The sequence below is a fragment of the Vanessa cardui genome, chromosome 1, assembly GCF_905220365.1.
Source record: "Vanessa cardui chromosome 1, ilVanCard2.1, whole genome shotgun sequence".
In the NCBI taxonomy this organism is placed as follows: domain Eukaryota; kingdom Metazoa; phylum Arthropoda; class Insecta; order Lepidoptera; family Nymphalidae; genus Vanessa; species Vanessa cardui.
In genome coordinates, this window is record NC_061123.1 from 2,155,032 (window position 1) to 2,176,643 (window position 21,612).

The 21,612-nt window shown below is 32.3% G+C and overlaps 1 protein-coding gene across 10 annotated transcripts in view; it reads left to right on the forward strand.

Moving 5' to 3' along the window:
- LOC124529807 (neuronal acetylcholine receptor subunit alpha-7) overlaps positions 1-21,612 on the forward strand; it is a 117,023-nt gene that overhangs the window by 84,403 nt on the left and 11,008 nt on the right. For 5 of the 10 annotated variants that reach the window (XM_047103789.1, XM_047103727.1, XM_047103752.1 and 2 more), the window contains exons 3-5: positions 4,404-4,448; positions 8,450-8,559; positions 21,365-21,545. In XM_047103789.1, coding sequence (XP_046959745.1) covers positions 4,404-4,448; positions 8,450-8,559; positions 21,365-21,545 — 336 coding nt within the window. Of the gene's footprint in view, positions 1-3,914; positions 3,960-4,403; positions 4,449-8,449; positions 8,560-21,364; positions 21,546-21,612 lie in introns of all 10 variants that reach the window. The other 5 variants (XM_047103733.1, XM_047103760.1, XM_047103746.1 and 2 more) reach the window with 2 other exon arrangements.

Below are 21,612 nucleotides of genomic sequence, written 5' to 3' on the forward strand. Positions count from 1 at the left end.
ATTCCATTTGCAGTCTGGTTAGTTCTTTGTTGACACACTTTTGTTACAAGTGTCGAAATCTTGGTACTTGCTTCGTTGAAAAGTTTAATTGCATCGCCAGTTATAAAAGTTTCTTTTTAAATACTTCTTGTTATTTCAGTAATGGAATATTTTGTGTTCTATCACATGATGTTCTTTCTGGTGATGTCGAAAATAATGTCTATCCATCGCAAATTATTTAAATAACACTAGTTATAAAGGATTTGAATCGCGTAAATTTATTATTTTTAACATCCCGACGTTTCGAGCACTTTACAGCGTTCGTGGTCACGGGTAGACCGGTAGACAGGTAGGTCTACTTAAATGTGTAATAATCGCGAAAATTTAAGACAACATTAAACGCAAATTATAGTCCAATATAATAGGTCCAATTAATCTGAGAGAATTACCACAAAAAATACACTAATTATGTTAACCATTAGCAGTCATTTGATATACAAACCTTTTTAATAATCTATAATCTATAATACGATAATTTTGAAGCTAAAGACTATGCAATAAATCTCCCTAACTGTTTTAGTATTATTCAGTACTCCCGCTAGCTTTGTTTAGATGTTGATTTTATCAGGCGTTTTCTATAAAAAAGCAGCCTATACACTTCAAGGTTGCTGCATACCATATTTCATCAAAGTTATGTTAAATTACTTTTGCACATAATATTATTTTTACATTATTCATATAGATTACTCACGCATCTTCTATTGTACGTTGGACAAGGTACTAGATAAGAAACCTTTACGCAAGTTTCGAAAATAACTGTCCTAAGTTTCAACTCAACAATAAAACATTCATATAATCATAAATAATATAAGAAATATGTTTGTTAGAAATAGGGCCAAAATTTCAGGTCATTAAATTCATCCACGACAGACAGTTTATAAAATATATCTACCAAAACAGCATAGTCGTTATTGATTTTGTAATATCTTTTACAAGAGGTTTGAAATATCTTTATTTTCTTTGTAACATTTAATGTATAAAATTTCTGTCAAATAGACTATCCTCGATTTTTAAAACGTTGATTGTAATCAATTTGAACAATTTGGCTTTAAGTAAAACCTTCATTGGTCGATGACTGTCGACGACGCAATGGACTACCAGTGACAAGAGATAAAAGCCAATTTAGTTAATCTGATTTCGATCAGCGTTTCAGAAGCACAAGTTGTTTACATCCGAAGCATTAAAGGAGAGGGGGGGATTTATATTGGATGTTGTATCAAACAAAGGAAGTCCTTTCCTCTATTGATTTATATAAACAGTTGGAAGCTATGTGTAATTACTTTAATTGTTTAATAGACCGCGAAATATATGATATGTAGTACATTTAACTTCGTAATCTAAATCTTATATCTTAGTCTTTTGTTGAAGGATTATTCTGTTATTTTTTATAATTTACTTTTCCTCTATGCCTTTGATTTCCTCATTTTGTTTAAGAATTCATTGAAAATAGTTATTGCATAAACACAATGTGCAATTTCATATGTAAGAGTATTTTGTCTTATTTCATTGTACATATAAAAATACGATAATAGTTATATTTTTAAATAGACTTTTCAATAAAATAGAATAAGCGAAACTTATTACGTAGTATTTGAACAGAAGGAACGGAAGAAGAAAAATATAATGGCAAAATATAAGTAATAAAAAAATGTGGTGTCAAAGACAAAGAACAAATAAACGATGAAATATCATATTGAATCTAACTCTCATTAAAAAAATCTGTATCAAGTATGGTTTAACAATTAAACTAAGATTTAAATAGGTCCATATTAAAGATTTACTTTCGATAACGATTGAAGCTATTTGCGTGAGGAGTAAGGTGACCTTTTTTTTCGCTGGAATAATGCATTACGCGCTTCCCTCATGTGATGGAAAGTTTGGGGTTACTCCCCGGTTCCCTGGACGCCAAGTGCGCTCAGGACTACCGGGTTTACCCACTAAAAAACCAGAGGTACCCTCTCCGTCTTTCGGTGGGCATCACGGGGCTTAGGCATGGTACCGTGTCGCCCTGACGAGGAGGGAAGTGACCTACGTAGCCCTAAATTTTCGGTTACGGTCTAAAATATCAGTCTGTAAACATATCGAACAATTTATGTAAAAACTAGCGTCTGTGCGGACACGTCATAACGGACTATTCTTCCATTATTAGAAAAGTATGACCGATTAATTTCTCCGGCTCCCGACAATGCTCTACAAAAACTTGTTTCCTATTTCCCTATTCAGCACTTGTCTCATTTTATACTACACTTACAACTACAACCGTGAGTCATTGTAAAAGTGGTTTCCATCGCACTAGTCCCCCCTTTGTACCTCGTGCCCGCTTTGACTCGAGCAATATCGTAAGATGCAGCTTCATTTTCTTATTGTCCACTATCTATTCAATCGGAAGCTTGGCTGTAATCCGAAAATCTTGTAATATTTTTTTATTCTTAAAAAATGTAATTTATTTCTTTTGTTTTAGGAAGTCTCGCTCTGTTTGCTTGCTCTGAACCTTAATCGTTACCAAAATGTAAAGATTTTATATAATAATTCTTTTAGACATACTTTGTCGTCTATATTATTGTCTTTGACAAAACCAATTTTTTTTGTTTTTGTATTTTGTTTTTTTTTTATATCTCCATTACTTTTTTAATTATTATTAATAAGTGTTTGACACTATTTCATATTTCTATGAATATGAGTTATTATTGGTCTCGGTTACAATATCTTTTTGAGATAAATCTCTTCACAAAATGTATTACGTTTAAAACTTCTTAGTAACCTGAATACAATCACTAAAACATAGATGTTCTAAATTAAAAGCAATTAAAAGGAAAATTATAACTTATTCTTAGAAACTAGATCTGAAATGATTAAAAATATAACCGATGTTACGTTAATGGAGTAGCTATTAGCGTAATTGAATGAAAATTACGGCACTTAGGCAATAAAGAAGGCAAAGATATAAGAACGTTTTATGGAAACACTGAATTTCAATACGGTATCAAAGCTCGTTTCTTGGTAACGTGCCAGAAAATGTAAATCGTATTGAAAGAAAAACATTATCATGCTCCGTAGCGTTCGGGACAGGTAATCCTCTTTTCGACTTGTTTGTGTCAACACACTGGTGTATCGACAATTATGTAAATTAATATATTTTTACGTACGTAAAAACATAACATACTAATATGAAAATACTTTCAACGAAACAATTATATTTATGTCATATATTTAAAAACTAATAGGTATGAGGTTGTATAATTAGAATTAATTAATCGCAAAACATATTGGATGGAAGTATTTATATAAAAATAACGTCTGCCCATTTAGACATCTTAAGTATAAATATAGTTATTAGCAGGTCAGTAACTTGTTCGACATTTGAATGGTAATTGCGGAAATGACAGTGAAGGGAAATTCTATTAACGAATCTTTTCATTGGCCCTTAGAGATTGTTTGTCCAATCGGACGGAAATTTGCAATGCATTTGCAAAATTGCCGGCCCATTTGCGATACAATTCATCATTTATTATTTCGTAAAAACACGTGACGCAATTCGTTCGCCGCAGCATTATGCGAGTTATTTATGTGAGCGGTTTGTTACTGAGATTTTTATTTATGACCAACTCAATCATATTTGACTATGAAACCGTCGTTTTCGAACTTTTCCTCAAACTGAATTTATATTTTCGATAACTTTACGTTTTATTCATATGTATCTATATTGTGTTATTTAAGTAACATTGTATTTTAGAAAATGTAAAAACAGGAAGGTTGCCAAGATGGCGGGTAAGATTTTTGTTAATTATGAAATGTAAACGTTCTGGGAATTTGGATGATCAATGTGTTTTTTCGTTCCTTTCTTGCGACGCCGTGCGTTCGTTTTACAAAATAAGGATGAGAAAAATCAAATCCTGACTACGAACGTCTGGCTTAACTTGGTAAGTGGTAGGAGCCGGGCCCGGCGCCTTCGCCGTCCCGCCCTTGCAATCAATCAACGGTAAAGTTTATTTGAAGTCACAAACAAGTTTTTTCTTAATATTTAACACGCTAAAGCACAGTAAACTTGGGTCGCACATCGAATAATAATTTTGGCTTAACACTGAAGCACAGTTTAAAAATAACGGTTACAGGAGGCGGGAGCGGCTAGAGGGCGCCGCCATCGCGGCAGTAATGTCGCATGGAGAGTCGGTGTTAAATTGTTGTACTCGTCATTTCGCCTAATATTAGATTGTGTGTGGGGCGAAGCGCGAGGGGCTCCGCGCATGCCGTCCCTCGCGCGCCGCCCGTGTCCTCTGTATCGTGGCCCCGAGTCACCGCTGTCTAGAACATTATACTGACTGCGTCCTTTTTCTCTGTTTATGTTGACATCGTCTAACCAATAGGACGAGAAGAATCAACTACTTATAACCAATATATGGCTGTCATTGGTAAGTGTGATTAAACAAATGAACCTAAATTAACACTTGATAAAATTTCTTAAAGTTATGTTCGTATCCTTTTTCTTTGTTTTGATTTTTTCTCGATTCTTTGTTTACGTTGATTCTATCGTTGATTTCTCTTCCACTGTCTGTATTGAAAATTGCATTGCATTGTGGCGTATGCGGCAGTTTTGATATATTTTCAACTGTTTGGACATTGTTTAGTGTTTTTTTCTAAAACCCTGATCATTGCGCTGATGTGCAGCTCGTACAAGTAGCTTAGTGGTAGTCCCTGTTATGCATCCCATCATGAGACTGTCATTTGTTGAATAGCATCTTGACGATTCTTTGAGTACCTGTATACTTTAGTTTATCTATTTAGGTGATACGTTTTCTTAGTATGTTTTTTTTTTCTTTCAGGTAAGTCGATGTGATAATTGATACAAACAATTGGTATTCCGTAGTGACAAATATAATATTTAATCCAAATTTAATGTAATAGCAGCAACAGTATCCATTTGAAAAATAGTCAATGATTTTATAAATTAATATTTTAAAATACGAGTAGATTAATTATACCTTGTAGAATGTCATAAAAGAATTATATATTTCGATTTTAATTCACAATGTTTTTTTGTACCGGCGGTTTGTTTTTACTGCAAAAACTGCCGCGTAATCCGCAATGCATATAATACATATAATATAATAATTAAAAGCAAATCGATTATAATACTAATTGGCGCAAATATATACATCAAGCTATAAGACGCGGGATTTTGTTTCCTTTCAAATGTTTTAGTTATTGTACGAATTGGAACGTTGGAGCGTATTTTATGCACATTATTGTAATGGAATATGTGATCTTCACTGTAAATTTACTATGCACTCACCTAATACCCGCTGTTATTTCGTTTCGCTACGAGGGAATTGTAGTAAATCATGCTCTGCGTATTGCATGGCCATGCTAAAGGAAATCCATTGAAAACGGAGAATGATGCCATCGGGCAGCCATTTTGTTCAAAAGTATTTTTTTTTTCCAAATTCTTACAGATCGTTTCTCGTAGTGACTAAGTTAAATAATAAATATAAATAAAAATCGTTTGAAACTCGATTATGTATTTATTTTTGTTTTTGTTTTTCACTTCCGAACGGAATGTAATAGTTATAATTTCCCGTTTTATTATTTTATATTTCAATTTTCCATTAAAAAAAAATGACTAATAAAGCTTCGATAAGGTACTTTTAATTAAAATAAATTTCATGCTATACTTCTGAGTAAATGTTAAAAGTACGTTACGCGGGCGTTAAAAAAATATACTAGCATTTACCAATATGGCAGCTCAGCCTAAACTAAGTAGTTCCCAAATCTTACAAAAATCTTTGAGAGCGGTCAAAATTTTCTTGATAACTTGCTTTTGTTTACTGTGTGGTGAACGAGAATCGCATGCTCTGTGCACGTGTAGCTTAGTCAATATTTTTTTTTTTTTTTTACCTTTTTTGACAGCTCTTTTATAACCATGAAAATTTATTATCTGTTGTAGTTATTTTTCATCTGTTAGTGCTGTCTTAATGAAATTTAGCTTTTAAATAGTTTCATTTAATTTTTAAGTGTTGTAAGAAATGTAATATGATTAATTTTTGAACTCACACATTTTGTATTTATCTTTTATCGGCAATGATATGTTTCCATTTTAACTATGACTGTTTTTATTTAAATAATGAAATAGTTTCATTGCCTTTAAAATACCGTGGAGAGAATGAGAGAGATGTACTTCTGTCTTGTTCTAATCGTATGGGTTATGGCGGCAGATAATATCGTTTATATAGACTATTAAATATTTTAGGGCTTTCATATATACATTTTTAGCGTTATATACTTAATGTATATAACCTAGCGGTTTTGAAGATTTAAAAGTTTTTTAATGAGTGTTTATTTGCAAGTTAATTACTTACTGACTATATTCCTAACCGTCTTCGAGCGAATTTATTCCCCTTGTGTCAACAATAATATCGGTTTAATCTTGACAAAAACCAAATTAATACAAGCATCGGTTTAGCGGTGCGATGCTGAATGGTTTTCATTATAAAGGTCCAATAAATGCCTTTATCACTAATTTAGTGTTTGTGATTTAACCCATTGAAAACGCTTCTTGTTTACCGTAATTAATTTGATTTTAGAATTGATAATATTTAACAAACCAAATCAATTTAATTGATTCTTGTTCTATTCTTGCTGGTATAATTTGCAAGAACTTCATGTCCCTTTTGTTTGACGTTTATTGTGGGCCTTGTGTATAGCCTGTCAAATACAGGCGCCATCATATTTAAATGATTTCGAATATGACATTGGCAAAATAATCAGCCTTCTTGGTACAAAAAAGCCACGAAAAAAGAATGTCTGACTGACAATTAATTTTGGAAATAACGTTTCAAAAAAGTGTAAATGTTTAAAAGCACACTAACAATATACATATACGTAAAACTTCTAAATAACTGCCAATTAACGACGAATATATGCTAATTATATTATATAATGATTCTGTAAGCTGTAAATACATCTAAATTAATTGAATTAGATACTTCAAATATTAAACAATTATAATACTTCACGAAAAAAACTTGCTTACGAATAACACGATTGTATTAATAAATTGCTTTTTATTTACTAAGACACTTGTAACATCGATAATAATCAGTACTTAAAATAATAATTAATAAAATAATTCAAGATGTTACAGAACAGAATTATGAAAAGTGTTATATAGAATTCTTATTAGCTCGTATTTAGTCCTAATATTTTCAGGGCGTATTTTAGATTCATAATTATAGTCGAGATAGTTCCGTAGCTTAACCTCCACGTGTTAGATGAAATTCTGCCCCGTGTATCTAGTTTGTAATGGATTACTCCATTGTGTAATAAGTTACAAATCTCGATTAGCGCTTCCAGAGAGAACAAGAGAGCAAGTTTAGTCCATTCAGTTATTATATTTATCTATGCTTAACTGAAAACTAATAGTCTTGTTTTTAAATATCATGCTGGAAAGTAGATTTTTATCTCATTAACAAAATAAAAGCATCGTATATGTAGACTGTAACAATTCTGTTCAAAGTTATCAACAGATTCCTACCGTATACAAGTCTTTGATCGAGCGTACGACGTACAACTGGTCTGTCTGATATTGCCAAGTTACGAACTTTTGTAATATAAGTGGTGAGGGACCGGAGTTTGTGGTTGCTGTGTTTCATTCTAAATAAAGCCTCTACACCACATGTGATGCTATACTTTAACATGATAAAAAAAAACGTTAACGTATATTGATGGACTTAAACCTTTATAATAGTTTCTTTAATTAATAAATAATCTATTTCAATAAAGCAATTTGATTCGATGAAGTATTGTATTACAACATTTTAAATCTGTCAATATAATTTACTATTCTAATCGAATTATTAAAAGATATTTTTTTATCTGTATTTATTAATAATTCTATTTTCAAAACGTCAAGCTTATTACGCTATGTCATGATATAAGTAAGTGGAAGTTGTAGGGTCGCTTATCGTTTGCATCGTATTTCAAATGCCGCCCTAGCCCGTATGGTGTTTGTTGATTAGTTGGACGCAATTTTGAAACTTTTTGTTGTTAGTTTTATTGTATAAAGTTAAGGGATCGTGGGTACGTGCGTAAATGTTTAAGAGTAATGAATATTTTAGAGTTTTAGTATATTAAATAGATTTGTTGTAGAAAGTGTATAGCTTTATTAATAAAACTGTTTAAAAATTGGGTCCAAATGTCTATTATAGAATATTCTCATTAAAAACAATATTTAATTCAAAATGTGCAAACTTAATTTCATTATACAATCGTGCACTTAAAATCACATCCTTCGTTTGCACATTCAAAACTATATGAGCAGCGCACATTATTTATATCACAATAATGAGCGCAGACGTTACTTTTTTATATCGCGTTATCTCTTTCTTTCATATAAACTGATTTGTATGTGTGACAGGAATGGAATGACTACAATCTAAGGTGGAATGACAGCGATTATGGAGGCGTTAAAGATCTTCGCATCACACCGAACAAGCTTTGGAAACCAGACGTTCTTATGTACAATAGGTGAGATTTTGCATGAGATATGCTATGAAATAATATGATGCTAATGTTTCTCTTTCAGAGGAAGACTTACTCCGAGTCTAGGTAATTCTTCAACTTACTTTTCTTAAACTGAATGCACTTTTTTTTTTAAGGTTGGTATCATTGATTTTTTAGCGTACTACGTGTATGTAATATTACTTTTCATTGAATTAAAAAAAAATTGTTAAGTTTTTTTTTCTGCAATTTAATTTAGACAATTCTTAAACGCAACATGTAAAATAATAAAGCAAATGCTGTTAAAGTTAAAGCCTATTATTATTTCATGTATAGTATTTATAATGACATGAACCATAAATATTTCCTAGCCGTAACACGTACAGTACTCGTAGAAATTTTAAACTAGAAGGTGTCATAAAACTTACTAGGTAAAATCAGTAATGATTTTAATTCAAGACTTTATTCTTATATTTTTAAACAATTGATTTTTCTAGCTAATAAAAGATAAGTTCCCTCTATCATGACGAGATCTAAAAGAACTTTTTAATCTTTATTTGTAAAAGGTTAAAATTCTTGGAAATTATGTTTCACGGGAAAACAATATGTATATTATAATATGAATACTGTATGAATTTAATAAATAATTTATAAAAAAAATCGACGTCAACATTAGAAACGTTTGAAATTTGGGTAACTTTGGGTATCATTCTTATTTATTCCACTTCCAAAGAGCAATCGTATGTTTTATTGTGTTCCAGTTTGAAAAGTGAATGTGTTAGTGTAATAGTAAGATTTGGGACAATGTTTTTGATCTAATGATCGCCAAAGCATTGACAGAGTAAGGAGTGATATATACTAGTCGTTAGAGTGTCTATTAACAAAGGTAACACGCTAAGGTAGCCGATTTTCCTTTCACAATACTAAATACCAGTTCTTACCACTTCTATCTTCTTAAAAACAATTCATTCGAAAAAACTTTAGTTAAACATTTTTCTATTATTCAGTTAAAATTTCAACTTAGAGAGAAACTTGGCTACGTAATTAAATTCAGGAATATGAATGAGTCTAGTTACTTTGAGTTAATGTATTTGAAACGACGCCAAGTTACACGAAATATCGTTTAACCAAAGATAGTGTTATGGCGACGATCGTCAAACATCTGAGAAAAGTTTTAAAATACGTAATTTAATTAATTTATTTTATTAAATCAGTGAACGAAGATGGGAAATAAAATATAGGAAAATGTAAAAATGTCCTGTTAGATACGTAGTAGTATGGCAAAGTGCAAGCCCCTCTGGGTAGGTACCCAATCATTTTATATTTTACCGCCAAGCTAGACGGGTGAGTGCACCCTTATAACCGCAAGCACAAGGGATATAACATATCAGTTCCCATTTCGTTGGAGCATTGGCGATTTGGCGATGTAAAGAATGGTTAAAAAAAATAAAGCGCAAATTTCTATGTCCGCTTACCTACGCCATAAAAGATCACATAATTATAATTTGTTAATTTGTATCAAAATTATTTAGAAATCTGAGAAGACATAATAGAAAACAAAAGCTTTAGGAAAATTTGGCTGTAAGAATTAAAAGAAATGCAAAACTGTTCATAATCTTTAATAAACAAATGTCTAAACTGACCGCTAATAACACCAGTAAGAACGTTACCTAGAATTGACCTAATTTTTGAGTCATCATTGATTATTCCCTGTTTATTTCTTGGATAAATAATTATGGTTATTTATACAGTTTTAAACTAACATGCAAAAAAAATGTATCTTAGTTGCATTCGATATTTCTGACAACAATCATGTCAATGAATAAGAAAAATCCCTAGAAATTGAGGCGAAACTAAAAATATGTTTAATAATTTATATTCTCAACTGAGACCTATAGACTATCAGACGGCCAGCGCACTCTAAATGCAAATACGATATGAAAACTTCGTCTTCGCCATTACTGTTCAACATGTTTAAAAGTACTAGAATTTATCGCTGGAAATGTGTTGAAAGGTGCGCTTGAGAATTAATAAAATTCATTACAAGACCGTCAAATGGTCCGTGTATAATAAATATGTAAATATGGTACTGCATTTTGAAAATCAAATTATAGTGATATTTGAAATACGCTTCCTTTTTTAATATAATTTAATGCTAAAAGATAAAAGTGAAATTCATTCGTGTAATGTTTTGCCGACCGTCTGGTGCAGCGGCATTTATATTTATGCTAATGCTGCCTGTACCGGCCATAATGATTTTTGTTTAAGGTTTTGGTTTTGTTATGATAGGGTGAATGCACTGTGAGTACCTTCAAAAAACATGTTAAGACGTCGTTATCGTCTGCTATTACATATAATATAATGATAAAATAAAAGAACTTGGTAATGAAATTGGCGTTTTATCAAATTGGGTTTATGACAAGGAATATATTTTCGCATAATAACACACATAATAGACAATATAAGTGTTAAGAATAATTACCGCCTTGAATATGCAATTATTATAAAATATATATTTTAAAAACACAAGAGTTTAACTTCACATAATATACAACCTTTTTTTACAATTAATATAGACGAACATTGGGAATTAAGAATTGATGTGCCTTGTGAATACCTGTAAATATAAGAGCTCACTCATCCAAGCAATAGTGGAGCAATACTAAGCCATGCGTTTTCGCAGTCAATCAAGTGAGGAATCGATGGTATTTTTCCAGATAATCAATTATAATTATAAATATTCAATAAATGTATAGTGGACATAGTATAAATACGTACCTAGTTGAGTCAACGCGTAAAGATATATTAATGTTCGAGTCGTGATAATGGATTGGTGATTATTGTTGTGTCTCCAGAGATGCAAGGCAACTCATTAGCAATATTAATATACATAACGAATGAGAAATGTAGTACAAAATAATATTTCAAATATAATTGGCTTACTTAAAAAACGTGCAATCACTAAAGTCAATTATAGCAATAGAAATTGTATGGCAAATCACGTTTGTGGAGATCTGCCTATTTGATTGCTACGTCGATGGATGGGCTACAAAATATGACGCCCTGGGTTTAAACTTCAGTTTAAGCCATTATGAATCTGTTGAATATTTCTATTGAGAAATTCTCAACCCACCCTGATCAAGAAATTCACAGTATTTACACCTCATGCATCAGAAATTACGTAAAGCTGTTGGTCCTGGCCTTATACTTTTTCCGATCGTGCCCGATATGCCATTCCCTTGGATTATGAGGTTTAGGGACTGGGGAGTGCATTTCTGTTTGTGCACACACTTGTTCCAAGCTTTCGGCTAGTCTCTTTAAAGTGGTATTCGAGATTGAAGTCGGTCAGGATGAATGCACAATTGATGAAATGATCTACTGATAACAGATATACAGTAAATGTATTGATATTGCAATACCTAATAAGCACTTGTCGTCTATCAATAACAAACTGTAAACATAATATATCAATACTTACTATAGAGGACTTATAATAGTAGACTAGCAGTCAACCGGAGCTTCACTCGCGTTTTAGGTTTTTGGCTATCATATATCATATACGACGACCTCCGTGGTCGAGTGGTGTGTATACCGGTTGTCATGGGTATGCCACTCCGAGGTCCCGGGTTCGATTCCCGACCGAGTCGATATAGATTATCGTTAGTTTTCTATGTTGTCTTGGGTCTGGTTGTTTGTGGTACCGTAGTTACTCTTGATTTTCTATATCACACAGTGCGTTAGCTACTTACATTGGGATCAGAGTAATGTATGTGATGTTGTTTCATATTTATTTATAGCAAAGGCAAAAAATTTACCTATGTCCTTGCTAGGAGTTTAACTTTGTTACATACGAAATTTTATCAAATTTGGTTCAGAGGCTTGGTCGTGAAATAGCGACAGAAAGACAGACAGAGTTACTTTCACATTTATAATATTAATATAGAATATAGATAGCTTAAAAGAAAATACTATTCCAGAAAAATTGTGGTTTTTAAATTCGTAGACAAAAAACGAGGAACATTTTATTCAAGTGTATCAAATTTAAATACGGGTTAACACATTATCGTTATAATAAATTGTACCGTTAAAAACCGTTAAATTTCTTGAAATTGAATGTTAAATGTTAACAGTTCTTTATCAGTTCCGCCTGGCCGCGAGCCAGATTTCGTGCTCGTAATCTGAGGACGGGTTGATGCGCTTTGTACAACATTTTATCCACGTACACCCTGTCGTGGATATTGTTTGCTAACAGATGTCTACTTCAGAATGCCCTTATCTATATTAAGATTATAAATGTTAAAGTAACTGTGTCTGCCTGTCATTCTTTCACAACAACTTTACTTGGTGGTAGAGCGTTGTGCAAGCCCGTCTGGGTAGGTACCACCCACTCATTAGTTATTCTACCGCCAAATAACAGTACTCAGTATTGTTGTGTTCCAGTTTGAAGGGTGAGTGAGCCAGTGTAACTAGAGGCACAAGGGACATAAAATCTTAGTTCCCAAGGTGGCACATTGACGATGAAAGGAATAGTTAATATTTTTTACACCGTCATTGTCTATGGGTGATGGTGACCACTTACCATCAGGTGGCCCATATGCTCGTCCGCCAACCTATAACTTAAAAAAAAACACAACCACTGAACGGAATTGCTTGAAATTTATTATGAAACAAACATGAACTCACCGAAAGGACATGGGCTACTTTTTGTGCCTAACACATGACAACCAACAATTTAAAACGCGAGCGAACCCGCGGGCGACTACTAGTGATACACATGTGATAAGATCAAGAATACTTAAGGTAAATAATTGACAGGCACCTAACAAATAAGAAATTGTAAAACAATCAAGGAGAGAAGTAAAATTATAATAATGGATGGCTTTGAAATATAAACATCGCAGTCAAATAATAGAAAGATATTTCGATAATTGAAAGCTCATATAAAAAAGTATTAACGTTAAACTGAATATATTTTATTTAAAAATCGATGTGTATACTCTAAAATGTTTCAGCATTTTTACTAATAAATTGAGAATCTATGTCTCTTCCAGAGCACTGAATTGAATATGAAATTACGAAAAGACTTAAGTGTTTTTTATTTTATTCAATAGATTATAACTTGATAAGTGGTCTTATGTAAATTAGTCAAAACCTATTACCGAGAGGACTATGTAATCTAATAGCTGCTGTCTTATTTGAGCAGTATGTTAAGAAAAGCGTTTCGATATTGACCACTTATCACTTATTTACAGTAAGGCCCATATACAAACAATAATCAAAATTTATTGCTGTAAAATCAAAACGCGGTATCACCACGATTTAATTAATTAACCATAAAAGTAAAGTAAAGTAACAGCCTGTTAATTTCCCACTGCTGGGATAAGGCCTCCTCTTCCATTAAGGAGAGGGTTTGGAACATATTCTACCACGTTGTTCCAATGCGGGTTGGTGGAATGCATATGTGGCAGAATTTCGATGAAATTAGACACATGCAGGTTTCCTTTACCGCCGAACTCGAGATGAATTATAAACATAAATAAAGCACATATATATAGTGGTGCTTTCCTAGGTTTGAACCCGCAATCATTGGTTAAGATGCAAGCGTTCTAACCACTGGGCCATCTCAGCTTAATTAAGCATAAAGTAAATATTATAATTATAGCTAAATAGGTTTGCTTTCTTCCAAAGATTTACATATGTGTGCCCATCCTTTAAAGTTGTTCGATGGAGTTGTTTTTTAATCCTCGTGTCTGGATAACGCTTTCGAAATTCTACCGCCATATTCTTCTAACATTAATACCATATATATACTTGTTTTTGGAAGCAATAGTAGCTTTATTGACAAAAAAATATCAAGTGGAATGCTATATATTGAACCAAGTGCTCGTCCTGACCTCATAAAATTAAGAACTTTAACCCGCGATATTTTTTAACCAATGAGATTTAGACATACGTCATCTGATTCATTTGCCTCTGATGGCGTACTGTGTCAATTTAACGTATAATACGTGTAACAATAATTTCGTGTAGGCTTACGATAGACCTGATTAAAACCCATTCACAATTTTAGATCGTTAAAAATAATTATTTTTTGGCGATAACATAATTCGCTAAATTCATAAAAGCTATATACTTTTAGATATTAAATCCATGAATTTCAATGACATGACATTTCAACGGGCGGCCATGTTTCACGTTTACGGGTGCGTTCCAAATAATAATTTCGTGCAGAGTAGAAAATTTTATTTATATTATCACCCAATCGAAAACGGGTTTAATAAATAATATAAATACGATTTTAGAACACCTTCGTATTTTAAACAATTCAACCAAAACGAAGAGTTATGATATAATATGTTGTGGTTTGAAGGCTAAGCCGCTTTCAAGGTTCATTATAGTCTTAATTACTATTTAACTAATAAGCATTAAATATTTTAATGAGCATTCTTTTTCAGGAACCTAATTACGCTATTAACTAGTCAATGTTAATCCATAGATCAAAATTTTGATATTTACTATGAAAACGATTAGTATTTAAATACGTTAAAATGTCCAATTTTTCGTTAAACAGTACTGATTAATCAGCCGTAAAATGAGAATCATTGCGAAGATACTTTACGCGGTCTACAGCATCAGGGTTATCCCACACATTTTAAATCCCGTGCATCAGTGCTGTGGGGGTGCCATGTCGTTACTTTTATCATATCCGCCAAATAGAACCAGCCCAGTTTCTATGTCGCAGAATCCTTGTGAAGCATCTCGATTACCTATGAAGCATCGCTTACACAAAAGCTTGTAGGGAGAGGCCTCGTTCGACCTCGTGACTGAGGTCTGATCTGATATTTCGACGCTTTCTGTGCCCTGATAAAACATGCAGATCTGCTGACACTCTTGCGTCCATATTGTTTTAAGTAGGCGTTAAACGTCGCTGTGTTGCTAACCAGAACTAACTCTTTAGAGCATTCTATTAAAAGAGAAAAAAAAAAACCAACATAAAAACGATAATGATGTCGCGGGATGAAATCAGTAGCTGGTTTCATTGTGTTAATAAGAATTATTAATGGTAACAATAAAAATAAATATTTTCTTATCGGTCATGGCTATATTAACGTTAACTTTATTATTATAACGTTTAACTGATCATCTTATTCTGATACATACAACGGTCGTGGAATGACATTGATATGGAATCCATTATGTTCCGTTTTGTGGTAATACTTGTTATTTTTGTTATGGCGGACGTGCATTGTTGTAGGAGAAATAGACCTGATCGAAGGAAGCCTCTACGTCAGCCTAAGTCGGAAATTTCACCCCTAGACATGTTTGAAGCGAATTTCCATGATGTAAGAAACAAATATATGGAATTATCAGCCAGTCTTGAGGATTCCTGCAAATATAACGGCGTACGCGTTAGTGAAATCTACGGCTTTGGGAGTTATGTTTTAAAATATCATATCATGGTGAATAAAGGTGCAACATATGAGTATAGTGTTAAAATTTATGACCGAGTATTACAGGTATTGGTATTAGAGAAAGATGCAGATGGTGTTAGGGTAATTGTAGGAGATTATACAATATTGTCCGATATTTTAAATTTGGAGAAGGCGTCTTGGTTTCATGTCATAAATACACTGAAGATAATTATACCGTACAATATTAAGTTCGGTCAAGAAAAAGTCAAGATATGTAAGCCTGCTAACAGTAATGTCATAGAAGTGCCAATGCTACAGAATTCAGAAATTGATGTGAGAGTCAGTAATGACGATTCGGGTGATATTCTTGATGACGAAATTATTTAATCAAATATTACTTTACATATGAAGAATGTACGCAGTAATGCTAAATAAATCTTTAATAGAATAATCAGCAATTATTACTTGTTTATGTGTATGTATATGTCGAAGCATCAAAAAGTTTAATTGGGACTTTTTTTTATGTATCACACATGACAGCCGAAAAGCCATACTTTAGGGAAGAAACATATTTTTCTCTCCAACAATTTTTGTATAGTTTAGTTTATTTTTAGATAGTTTCTTTTGTAAGAAAAATTAAATTTTTGATTCTACATAAACGTCAAACTTAAGATAAAAGGTAATACTGAGTGTTTTCATAAAATCATTAATCACTTTCACGCCGAGTGCTGTCAGAAGGCAACCCTCTTTAAATGCCTGCTATAAAAATACTTTCGAGAGATCGATCTTACTAATATTATAAATGCGAATGGTTGGATGTTGCTTACGTTATTCACAATGGCTGAACTGATCTTAATAAAATTAAGCTAAAAGGTAAATTATGTTCTGGATTAGCAGATAAGTCACTTTTTATCCCTGATATTTGCAACTCATGCCCTCGCTCCTAATATGCAAGCGAAAACGTGGGCTTTGTATGTCTAAATGATGTTTAATAATTTTTAATAAATTAACTCGAAGAATTTCTCTTTTTTTTTTCTCCCACTATTTCTCTATTGATTATGTTTGATACTAATATGAGAAGATAGTATGTTTCGGAAATACGATAAAATATTTTGTTATGAAACAATATTCATTCATAAATTCGATGCTTATGGGATTTATAAATTATCTTTTTAGCAAGTATGGAGATAAGTATGAGCAATATGAATAAAATTGGGCAAAAGCGCATATGTTCCACATGCGCTTTCGCTTTTTCGCAAATGTAGGTTAAACTTTTTGCATTTTGGATAGAGACTTGGTGTAGGAGACTTTTTGAAGCAGTAGCGTGTACTGATGATAACTTCTGAACTCATTCCCCTGAAATTTGACGTTAGGGCTTTGAGGTATCTGAGGTACTGAATAGGTATCAACTCATCACGTGTTCTGCAACCAAATTCCAAGATATCCCAATTTATTTACTACATACTCGTATAAAGAACCATAACTTTTTAAACACGCTTGTATTCTGAACACATTAAACATTCTTCGCCGTTTTATTCAGTGCAGAAATCTATAAAAGAACTAGCCAAATGCATTATTAATGTGACAGAGCCCAAAATCGGTGCAAATTCATGACAACAGAAGTCTCCAGAGGAGGATGTAGAATTCATGACTCGTACGTTCGGCAACATTTGTGTTTTTATAGCATTATATACTTTAAATTCGGGGTGGTAAGATTGAAATTTACATGCGATTGTGGAGCCACTATGTGTGCCATGCTAAACTGGCAGGCCGCCAACAAATCCGCATTAAGGTGGACCGCATATCACACAGTCCACTCTTGGTAGCAAATATTTTATGAGTTGCTTTTTATCGAATCAATTTTGCCAACTGTTAATACTACTGTTACAACAATACTAATTTGGTATATAGAACCGATAAAAGAACCGAATAGTTTTCTTGTTAATAATAGCGTGGGTATTTTTCTGAACATATTTTTTGAATGTTCTTATAAATATGGTGTGTTGTACATGAACAAAATAAGCACAGATAATATAAATAGAGATGTTTTAAACTTTAGCAACTATTTATCTTACTCCTATTTATATTCGAAATATTCCATTCCATTCTTTATTCCAATTTTAATCTTCTTAATCAATGTGGTAGCAGATTTATTTTCAAAACCGCTAAATAAATAAGAGTGGAAAAAAATTAAGATAAATAAGATTACACTTATGTGTGATAGAAGGCCAGTGAAACTGACGATAGCAAAACACCGCGGAGACAGTAAACACGGCCTTTATTACTGAAACCTGTAAGTGATTTAAAAGCCTCCCTTATCAAACGCTTCTGTAGTGCCATTTTGGATCGCTGCCAAACATTTGACGTATATTTGATCCAATCGTAGCAAGTGTTACAATTTCTTCATATATTTGTGAAGAACTTGTCTTTTTTTAAGGTAGTCACAACACTTTATACATACTCTGTGCAATTATTTCTAATAAATAAATTAAATAGCACTTGGTACTATAATTTTTGTACAATGTTTATACTATGGGCTATCTGATCGTAAGTGGTAACCCCCACCAAATAAATCGACGGAAGTATTAACCATTAAGGATAAACCGTTATTTACATCCTCAATGTGTTGCCAACTATAGGAACTAAGACGTTGTAACTTGTGCCTGTATTTACTCTGGTTCACTAGCCTTTTCTTCTGTTCCGTTTGAAAAACGAAACTGAAGAATATTAAGTGTTCCTGTTCGATGGAACAAAATAAAATGTGGCGTGTGGTTGGTACTTAGACGGGCTTGCACACTCTCTTCAACCAAGCATTGCAATAACTGCAATGTATGTATTAAGGCTTAGGGAAAAGTTTTCGCTGCCACAATAAAACTCTTTTGAAGTATTAGTAAAAATGCTATTAATATTTGAGAATAATCATCGATGTTACATCTTTGAGATTTTTTGCCACAACCTATATGTAATTCACAAAGGAATCTGAGAACTAGAGTTAATTACGATTTGAATTAACGTTATATTATAATAGTTAAGCTATCTTGAAAATTTCTTTCAATTCTACACGTATTTCATTTTGTCATAAACATTTTGTGAAGTAAAGTCCTCTGATTGATATGGATTGTAGGTATGATTTAACGCTTCTACATTTAGAAATACTTGATTGATGTCGGATTCGATGCCAGTTATCTCATTAGCAAAATATTTACGAATCATTTGTTTAAATATAGTGTTGTTAACAAGGATTTAAAATAAGGTATATATTATAAAAATACTAAACAAATTAGTAAGATACACATATTTTCAAGTCTAACATTCAGATAAAGATTTTACATCCAAAACATCTTATCACTTCTATCACTTCTAGTTTCGATTAGAGATGTAGACATTTTTAATATTGCGTTTTAAAACTGTAACAAATTGCACGTTTATATGAACATTAATTTCGAACATTTATGTTTCTCTTATTTGTTTGTTAAAAAAGAAAATAATAATAGTACCGTTCTTTCTTTTAAAAGTATCTTTTAATTTAAAATCTAGCTCGTTTCGATTCAGGTTACTCGGTGATAAAGTGTCAGGCTTCCCGCTTGGTTTAGTTTTCACTTAACTTTTTTGTGAAGATTCTCAATCTCGTATAAATTCGAACACTGCATTATAAAATAAATTTCATTCTCAACAACAACTTAAACGTTTAAATTTCGAATGAGACTTTATAGATTAATTTATTTGGATTTATAATTTTGATTTCACAGACATAATTTCAATATTATTATATCCCATGAGCTTAATAAAAATGAAAGTATTTTAATTTCTCTACTGTTGGAATTCAACACGGAGCTGAGGCTATGAGCCAGAGGAGTCCGTTTAAATACCCATTTACAAAGTAAAACTTGTTCTATTCAGTCGTGAACATCACAATATAATCTGAATCTACATTCCAACTACAGTCAGACGTTCCCTAGATAGTATTTCAGACAAATAACAGTTTAACCGTGTTCTAAATAGTTCTTGTGCTCCGTTATGACGTTCGCTCGAAACAACTAAGATTTTACCTCCAAATGCACTGCACCGACTCTTAATTAAGTAGGAGTGCACGATAAAAAGGAAGCACTTTTATGTGAAAATATAAAGGAGTGATTTAAACACCCTATATACACAAATTTTATTAGACAAGTACACGTATGTTTTATGCACGATGTCAAATGATTAATCTGCTAATAAAAAAAATGAATTAAAATGGATTAAAATAATGCGTGTAAGTATTTAACAATTATGCACGGTAAAGTATGTTTTTTAGCTTGCTTTATCTTTTTTTTTATATCACCTTAAAATTTACGTTAAATATGATATTTATAAAAAAACCAATATTTCAGACTTAGTGACAATTCAGTAGGAGGTTATCCCGAATACGATTGGTGCTTTTGTAACAATCGCTCGCTTGGTATTTACAATAAACCTCCTACTGCCTGTTGCCACACTTGAAAATGAACAAATAAACGTACACGGTCATCTAGTCGCTGATTTGACACGCCACAATCATCGTTTCGCTTATCAGATAAAAGGAATATTTAAATAAAATCAACATTTTTTTTCATTTAATAAATAATCAGTTTCTTGCATGAAATAAATAATATTGACTTCGATCTGAATAAGCGATGCGATGAAACTCGCTGCCGTTAACGATAAAAGAAATTTTGCTTGTAAATGTCCTTTTACTATTGACGGCATCTCTAAAAACGTCCCAGATAAAACCTTAGCACTAATATAATACGTAAACGCATAATTAAAACTCGCTTCCGTCACAGCTTCTAAATAAACAAAGTGAATTTATTAAATTTTATAAATAAAACACTATTATTTTCTCAAAAGCTTTCTCTAATTAACATTTTCGTTTTGGTACAATTTTATTCTTTCTCTGGTGCATTTTATTTGTAATGCTTTGATGTTTGAATCTCAAATTTCAGGATAAATTTACAATTTTATTTATCGTCTGCACAATGTTGTATGAAATATTGTAATATATTAACCTTTGCTTTAAAATGTTGAAGCGTAATAAATTTTAATGACTTCTCAGCGGAACGTTTTACGCAAATTAAAAGCGTTCTCCTATTGATTAAAAAAGCTTTTTTAGGTTAACAATTTAGGACTCGGATCGGTAGATTTGTTTAAATTATTCAGTGGAAATTCATTAGTTTTATCCACTCGGGATTTGGTTTTATTAACCCGCGTCATTGATTTTCTGTCTAGCTTTTATTATTGTTTTGAAATTCGTACGGAACGATATTGATATTGTTCCTCTGCTTACATATTGAAATATGAAGTATTAAAATGGATCAGAATTTGTCGAGGCTGTTATAATGTGTTGGACGGGTTGAACAAGAATGAACTGCAGTTAAACGCTTACGATTTTCTCATTGGTATAGTGCTGACGAGGGTTTTGATGGGACGTACCAGACCAACGTGGTGGTCAGAAACAACGGCAGTTGCCTGTACGTACCCCCGGGCATTTTCAAGAGCACATGCAAGATAGACATCACCTGGTTTCCCTTCGATGACCAACATTGCGACATGAAGTTCGGTAGCTGGACTTACGACGGCAATCAGGTACAGCGAAATAGGCTCTTCATTTTATTGCCATAATATAATTCTCTGAATAAATCAAGTGAATAAA